The following is an 8,692-nucleotide window of genomic DNA, read 5'->3' on the forward strand; positions in this document are numbered from 1 at the left end:
GTACATTTCTGTCGTTAATGTTGTTCTCATCAATTACTGCTCCTTTGTTCTTCAAACGTACCTTTGGTAACTGTGGCCAAAGATCTCCATTTCAACTCCATCTGTTCGTAGAACATGTTTCTAAAGCAACGCTGGCTTTTCCATATGTTACTTTGTATACTTAACATTCTGCCTTTAGTCATAAGGTTGTAAGTATGCTTTTCCATAGGAGCCTTTTCTGCTTGTGCTAGACTGCCTTTCAGCAAAAAACAGAACAGCCCTATTGGCATTTGTGCAAGCAGCTACATTTTTTTTTTAAAAAAATGTGGCCTCTAGCAGTAATGTGAATAAATATATAGGAATTCCTCACCGTGATTACATAGAAAATTGAGCTATTTAATACGTGAAAACACTTTTTAAAAGAAAGAAAAAAAGAGCAATTTTAACCCCAACCAGATATTTTTTCTGGGCCTTAACAAGGCACCTCGGAAATGCAAATAATGTCATTACTCAGATTAAACAGTGCAACTTAATTTATACTAGTGCTGAAATGAACTTGCTTATGCTGAGATTTCTGTTCTTTTTTAGCAGAGAATAGTGTTAAGTTTTAGCTACAAATAAAGGCCACCATTACTACACTCCTATGGCAATGAATTAATCACTTCAAGCTAATGTTCATGTTCAGAGCTGATATTCAAATCTTAATTACAGCTGTGTTGTAGTTGCTGTCTAGTGTAAAGAGCAATGGGGCATGGGGAACATGCCAAAACGTGGACCTTTGCCTTCTGACAATACACCACCTTCAAGTTCTCCTAACTAAGAAAAAACAAAAAAAAAACAAAACCACAAAACTCAGCTTTTCATAATCTTTTGAGTAAATTCATTTTTAAACCAACTAAACCAAAGTAAAATTGGTACATTTTAATTGAACTTAAGAAATGTTCCTTTGGAAAGCAAGTAGTAAATTAACTACTTAAATTATGTTTGTTTTTTTTTATAATGCAACTGCACAAGGCACAAACACTCTTTAACATTATTTCAGTAACACTTACGTGGGTCATGTCAGATTGTATGAAAAACTGACAAATATTATAATATGGTTGGAGGCCTTTCCGGCAAAGGTTTTTTTTAATAGTTGCTGTTTTTGGACAAAATAACACTTTTTCCCCCATCTAAACCTTTAGCTTTAGTAGCTTTTAGATGCACAGCATTTGCTTGGAGGAACCCGTCATTGTTCAATGTTACCATCAGCTATTATTTCTAATGAGTCCTACTGAGTCAATTAAAGCCTTTAAGACTTAAAGAGCTTAATGAAATTCTGTGACTTCACAGGTACAAGGCTACCCAAACCCAATTATTATTTTAGTTCATTAAATAAAAACATCAACATTTGAAGAAGTGCAAAGTGCTAATTTTTTATTACGCTGTTGCAGCAAAGATTTCCTTCAGTTCCGTTCAAAACAAACCAAAAAACCCAACAACAAACACCGAAACATGTAATTTCCCTGGGTTGCCACAAACGTGCATACGACTGTACCTGCCACACAAACAAGAGAATTTGAAAAAAATGAAACATTTACACAATAAATTTGATCAAATCTGGTCAAACCTGTTCAACGTGTGACCACATCAAATGACCTTCACACTGCTTTAAGCTTCCTTTCCTACTGCAAGCTTTACACTCTTTCCATCCAGTCAACTATGTGATGAAGTGGAAGTGGCTTTCACATCACTCCCTGGTGGCCTTAGTAAGAAACTATTAATCTACAGCTCTCCATATTGCATTCAGATCTGCTTTCCCCAGCCACCACCTGGCCTGAAGTAAAGGCCAAGAGAGGACCCAGAGGACTGGACAGGCTCTTATTATGAGCTGCACCAAGACACCTCTGGGTTTCTACGCACTTCCTCTGACAGTGACTGATGGCCAATTAACCATTTGGAGAAGAGTATTGATCACCCGGAGAACAGGAAAGACCTGAAAACGTCTCCTAACACACTGCTATTCTCACTGTGCAGTGTTAGCAACCAGACAGTACATCATGTATAGTAAAAACAAATACAGGAAAGCCTTATCACACAAGATTGCATCTCAAGGCCAATCCCCAAAGAGAGTGTTTTCAGATGGGTTTTTCCATGTATCACTCACACCCGCCCACACAGACTCCGAGACGTCATGTTGGTACCCCTACATTTATTTTCCCGCTAATAGTAATGAAGTGTATTCTCCACAGACAGCTGTTTAAAAATCACACAAATCTGTTGTTGTTCTCCGATTATTAATGGTATCCGTGATGATCAAGCCTCCTAGTGTTACTATAAATACATAAAAACTATTTGATTTCCTCACGCTGAGGCTACATGAAAACCATTTTTCTGAATTTTACTATTACTGTAAATTCCTGCTGTAAATCAGGCCGGCGAAGATTGTCCAACAGCTCTGCTCAGAGCTCCTCTGTGCTGCTGACTGGGACACAGCTGCCTCTGACGATGCCTAAACAGGGGTCAGTCAAATCAGTGTGGATAGAAGAGCCTCAGTGGTACTCATGTTCTACTCACATTTAATTTTTCTTACTGCAGATTTGCAGTAAGGGTGCACAGCTCTGGATGGCCCCGTCTGTTGTCTGGTTAAATAAAAGTCACCAAAGTCATGGTCAAGAAACTCTGGAGAATGCAACTACAGAATACACTGGCAGCACTAAAAATGTCGTACTGTGAATAATTTCTGGAATAATAATATTCATGGGTCTTCACATTTTTACTTTAATTTTTATAAACAGCAAAAGAACAGATCAGCATCAAAGGTTAAAGCTCTGCGTTACATCTCCTTCCCCCTCATGATGCAGGAAGTGAGAGACAAAAGTTCCAGGGAAAATAACATTTGATTAGAACGTCCAGGGAAAGACCCAGGATTCAACTTAACAACCTCTTAACCTTTTCCACCAGCACAGCACCAGCTGCACTCATTTCCTCATTTCCACCAACCTCAGAAGCGGTGTTCAAACGTTGACACTGGCAAAACACCACAAAACTGATGGGTGCAAAGTTAGAATCACTGATGTTAAAGGATATGGGAGTGGTAACCACAGGAAATTAACTGATGACTGGCAGATGTAGCCCACAGATTTCGACCACCGTGATTTTCTTCCCACGGAAATTACCACAAATTCTTCTAGCAATAAAACATAACAAGGGGTTATCAAATCTGCCAAAAATGTTGGCTGGTTCTTAATAAAGAGGCAATTTCTGCCCCCATAGACTGCTGTTACAGGACAATTAGCAGGAGAAACAACAGTAGAAACTGAGCGCACTCTACAAACTGCTGATACAGTACACTGTCAGATGCTGTGACCTTCTGTGAATTATTGTCCAGGTTTCCATTGAGGACACAGGGTAATCTCATCCCACATCAGGGGTGAAAGGTCAGTTTTATGCTACCTAGATAGAAAACCACAGATACTAACTATGGCGTGCTAAATTTCAAGGGAGGAAAAAGCCCAACTTCAACCCCTAAGTGCTCTCACATAGACCTGAATCATAGAAATGGGGTAATTGAAACAAAAGGGCAGAGTTTGACAGAGATGTAGTGCCTTCACTGGGCCTCTGCACAGACTGCAGAAAATAAACCCAAACTCCTCCCCCTCTGTCAGGTTCATCCTCCATGTGTCCTTCCTTTACTCCTCAAGATAGCCATTTGCAAATGATAAGTGTAGGGACACAGCCTGTTGAAAGATAAGGCGCTTGGGAATTTGTCACCAAATGGAGCGTGCTCCTCCGCTGTTCAAAGCTGACCCTTGTTGACGTGCACTGTTTACCTTTTATTCATTCATTCTGAACTATTATCTCAGCCTTCATTAATCACGGTAACTCAAACTGAGAAAATGACTTTTGCGGGACTTGGACGGGAAAGGGATTAACTCATTTCATCCGTTTCTGCCGTGCAAACAAATGATTAAAAGTGAATAATAACAAGCAATCCAGCTCGCTCCGTCATTTTGATATCATCCAATTCAAATTTTGCGAGCTAAATTCATCGCACGCGTGCGTACTCCTCAAGAGAGAATTCGTTTTAATTCCTTACCGTTCCTTTGGTGTAATTGCCTCCTCGCTTGATATGTTCTGCATCTGTACATCATGCTAATTTGCCGTGTATCAGCAGTTGAGAAAATAATTTTAAACAAAAATTTCCCTCCCACCACTGTTCAAGTCTCCCCCCTTTGTCTGTGTCATTTGTATTCATCTCCCACGACTGCAGGGAACGAAAACTCTTTCTGGTTGTAAATTATCGCTTCCCCGTAAAAGACCATATCCCTGCAAATACATGGCGATCATTTGCCATGCATTAGCTACGGGACAAAAACGAAGTGGTTTTAAATTCCTCTGACCAGAAGGCAATTTCCCCCAATAAATTATGTTAATTTCTGCTTTCGCTCTCCTTATCGCATTCTTTAGTGAGTCAATGAGGAGAGACAAAACTGGCTGTGAGAAAGACAACTCTGGGATGATTCACATTAGGATGATGAGAGACATCTGGCAAGAGAATCCCTTACAATACTGTACTAAGAAACGGGGACTCACAAATTGCTGTATTATGCAACAGACTTGTGGTTGTTGTCGTTTAATGGCCATCCCCTTGCATCAGCACAAGGTTTACACCCCGTGGAAATTGCTCTGAGGTGGCTGTTCGCACAACTAGGAAGGTGCTTGATACCAAATCCCATGCTCCCTCGCTGAACCAGACAACTATCGCTTGGCAACGTTCTCACTGGGCAGATGAAAAACAAACAAATAATTCTGATTCTTGCTGCATGCAGGAACTAACAGGACATTAATAACAGGCAACAGACCAAAGTTTGAATACAGGGTAAAACACAGAAGGAACGGGAATTGGACTAATCTGCAGGCATCCACCTTAGACACACACGCACACACACACACACACACACACAGCAGAAATGCATGTATGCAAATCCTTGTGGAAACACCCTCCCACATACACAAAAACAACACACACGCACCTTGCATACTGAAAACATCGAGTGTTGTGCACACACACGCACGCACATACACACAAAAGCTGGCAAATCCGAACGGTTCTTTGTTCCTGAAGCTGAAAGCGTACCTACCCCCTCTGTCCGGCCCATCAGATCACTCACAACACAGTGAAAGGGAAAGTGCTCAGCTAGCTCAAACTTAGATTGACAGGCCTACCTTTATTACAGAGTGAGTTATGTTTCCCTGCAAAAAAGACAAGCCGGCTTTGATACTGACGAATGCCTAGTCAGCTCTTTGCCTCGCTACAGAGGACAGCTCGACTGAACTCGGCCGAGTCTGTCCCAGTCCTGATGTCGAAAGAATTGGCTTCCAAATTACCTTCCGATTCATTTCTGGATCTCACTTTAGCCTTAACAAAAAAAAAAAAAGACAAAAAAAGTGGCCACTAAGCTGTGATAGGTGCCTGGAGGGCTGCCTGTACTGACCTGATGTAGTGACAAGACTGAAACATGGAGAGGAGCGGTCTGGAAGGAAATGTGATATAAAAGAAAGACAGAAGAACGGGGAAGTGAGAAGAAATTTCACAATTAACCCCACATCCATCTCCCTCTACACATAATATATTCTCTTCAGGGGTCATGAGAAAGCTGTGAGCCTTATCCAGAAAGCAGTGAGTGACAGGCAGGGAAACACCCCGGTTAGAGCTCCAGTCCATCACCGAGCGAACAAAGAAACTGCAAACACCTTTGGGAATTCAGAGTCTTGAAAATCGACCTACAACCGCCGATTGTGGGAGGAAACCAGGGCACGCACAGGAAACCAAATGAACACGGCAGGAACACGCAACCTCCACACCGAAACTGTTTGCTGCGAGGCAATGGCGCTAAGCCGCTGAACCACCACTCCACCCATATAGAACCCAGGAACCCCATCAAAACACATCACTTCCAACATGAATCACAAACTGACTTGTAAATGCCAGCACACTGCTACTTACTTAGCTTGATATATGGAGGTCCCTCAAGCATGACTGTTTATTTAATCCTAATATATTCATAATTATACCCTAATTAATGCAAGGGAGGAAAAAAAAAAGCCCGCTGAATTCATCATCTCGGTGTCCTGAAGCACAAGACACAAATACAGCAACTTTAACATGTTTTGCCTTCCGTCCAAAGCAAGGTTAACAGTTTGGATACGAGCGCGAGGCAAATGGTGTGTGGAAACTCTTGGGTTTTGGATACTCACCAGCAGCTTCCAGCTGTGTGGCACAGTCAGGGTGATATTTAGCATCTGAGGGAATGTTTAAATAAAGTGCTTTAAACAGTCCAAGTGCTGAACTGTGAAATAATGTGTTATGAGCAACAATGAAATTGACTGCATTGGCTGAATAACTAATGTGGACGTTAGATGGCTGATTTGATTGTGCACCATGGTGAATATTAGGGGTCAGTGAACAGCACTCGGTTGAGTTGGATTTGTCCAAAAATGAAAGAGGCATTTGCACAGCTGGTTGTGATCATGAGAACATTTTTCCTTTAAAAAAATCAATATTAAAAGAGTAAGAGTATCTTATAGCTCATTTTTCGAAAAAGGATTTTGCTGCTGTGAGAAACTTCCATCCTCGGTGCTTTAGTCCACCTCGCTTGTTGATGATTGTTTAGTACATTTGCATGCAATCGGGGAACGTCTGGCCAAGCTACATCATAAAATCTAACTCATCAGTGCGAGTAGGTCGTCTACCAACTCAGTAAAGCTGTCAGCATACTGCAAATGCAGCAGGAATGACTCCTGGCCGGAGAGAAATGTGGAGTTGAACGATGCTGTCTGCAGCCAGCCGGAGAGGCTGTGACTACACTACGGTGTGCTCGGTGCGCTCTGTCCTCCACACACACACACACAGCTCGGAGATTTAATAAGACATTCACGAGGGTGGCGTTACTGAAGGTTGTTTATGTGGCAGGAGGAAAGGAGCACGACGTTACCGGGCACTAGCTTTTATTGTCCGCGGGCCCCGTGTCTGCCCCAATCATCTTTTTTATTATAGTTCTGATTTTCCCCTCTCTCAGGCAGGTGTTAGCCCCAAGTTACACGACAGCAGGAATAAAAACGCGTGCCATAAACTTCTCGTTGCTGCTTCGAATTTTAAAAAAGAAGAAGAAGAAGAAGAAGAAGAAGAAGAAAGCTGGACGAGGTTATTTGGCATTTGTCTTTAAGTTTTAACCTTGGTAGTCACGTCTGAACCCCCCACCCCCCGGTAACCTTGAAGGTGTAGGCTAATTGACGAGTGCTGGTGCTAGCAAATTAGGGAATAATAACGACCGCCAACAACGTGCGCACCGGAATTTCGACGAAAACACCAGCAAACAACTTGTCACGTGCAAGCCTTCTAGGTTTTACAACACACAACACAAACTGTTTACCAGTAAAATAAATTAAATAAAACACAAATAATAAAAAGCAGAAACAGTTTAATTGCAGCCCAACTCACCACCAGTGCAGGTGAAGCCAGAGAGGACGAGCCAGAGCGCAAGGAGCGTGGCGCTGAGCCTACAGCGGACAAAGGGGCCCAGAAGTAAGGGCATCTTCGTGGGGTTTTTTTTTCTATCACCTAAGTTTTACAAAAAGGCAGAGAGCAGAGACGAAACACGGGCACACTGGGCTTTTTAAAGGTCCGGAGAGTGTCCTCTGTAGCACTTCACGCCTGTTCTGTTTTTTCCCCTCACGCCCAAGTCCTTTCCTCAGCACATATCCTCCTGCCGTAGCGTGGCCATCAGTATCCCGGTCGCGCGTCTTCGTTGCTCAGAACAACGCATCACAGGTGTGGTAAATAAACTGATGCCTCGCTCTCGCTACTGTAGTCTACTGTATTTCTCCAAAAGCAGCTATCCGTTCACAACTCTCCCTCCGTCTCGGAGCCGAGGAGGGGAGGGTGTTTCTTTGCTTTCTTTCTTCTCACTTTGCTGCCTTCGCGCGAAAGAATACCTTCTCCAAATGCGAAAAGGGAGAGAACTGGCATCGGAGAAAGAACATCTGCTTGCACAGCAATGCTGAAGTGCTTAGAGTCAGGGGAAGGTATAAGCTGCGATGGACGGAGGCGCAAAACCAGGAACGGATTTTGCCTGCACGCTGGGATCGGAGCGCCCTGAGCGCTCCCTACTGCTTTCTCTTAGACAAACATTTACATATCTTCTAATACGCAAAACTAACCACACGCTGGAAAAATGCGCATAAAAATGGAAATGATTTCATTCACATCCACGCAATATGTTTTTTTTTCTTCTTTTTTTTTCACATCTTCTGCCTTACATGAAAATGATGGATATGACATTCAGCTATGCAGGATAGGAATCACATGAGTGCTTTGCATACAGATTCACACAAATCACATCTGCATGTCGTTGAGGTTCAGTTAAATATGCCTCTGGTTTGTCCGTGTGCGTCTGCGTGTGCATCAGTGATGGACAAACATGGGCGAAGAAGCACGAGGATTAGCACTCCCGTGAGAGTGTACACCTGTCAGCAAACTCACACCAGGATGTGACTTATGTTCCAGATAGCTTTTCCTCATTTTCTGGGGGTGTCAGTGGAGTGATTATCAGACTCTTCAGCCGTGCCTTTTACAACGCTGCCAAAAATCGACAGCAGATTATTAATACACTTCAGAAGGGGAGGGGGTGGTGATGGAGGTGGTGGTGGGGAGTTTATCTTTGTTTATTCA

At 42.6% G+C, this 8,692-nt stretch overlaps 1 protein-coding gene across 3 annotated transcripts in view; it reads right to left on the reverse strand.

Annotated features, from left to right (window-relative positions):
• unc5a (unc-5 netrin receptor A) overlaps nt 1-8,021 on the reverse strand; it is a 150,871-nt gene extending 142,850 nt beyond the window's left edge. For all 3 annotated transcript variants that reach the window (XM_006781628.3, XM_006781627.3, XM_006781626.3), the window contains exon 1: nt 7,463-8,021. In XM_006781628.3, the coding sequence (XP_006781691.2) occupies nt 7,463-7,556 (94 nt within the window). In that variant the 5' untranslated portion in view covers nt 7,557-8,021. The remainder of the gene's footprint in view (nt 1-7,462) is intronic.
• Between the last annotated feature and the right edge of the window lie 671 nt (nt 8,022-8,692).

Source organism: Neolamprologus brichardi, chromosome 2, assembly GCF_056152115.1.
Source record: "Neolamprologus brichardi isolate AB-2024 chromosome 2, ASM5615211v1, whole genome shotgun sequence".
Taxonomy (NCBI): domain Eukaryota; kingdom Metazoa; phylum Chordata; class Actinopteri; order Cichliformes; family Cichlidae; genus Neolamprologus; species Neolamprologus brichardi.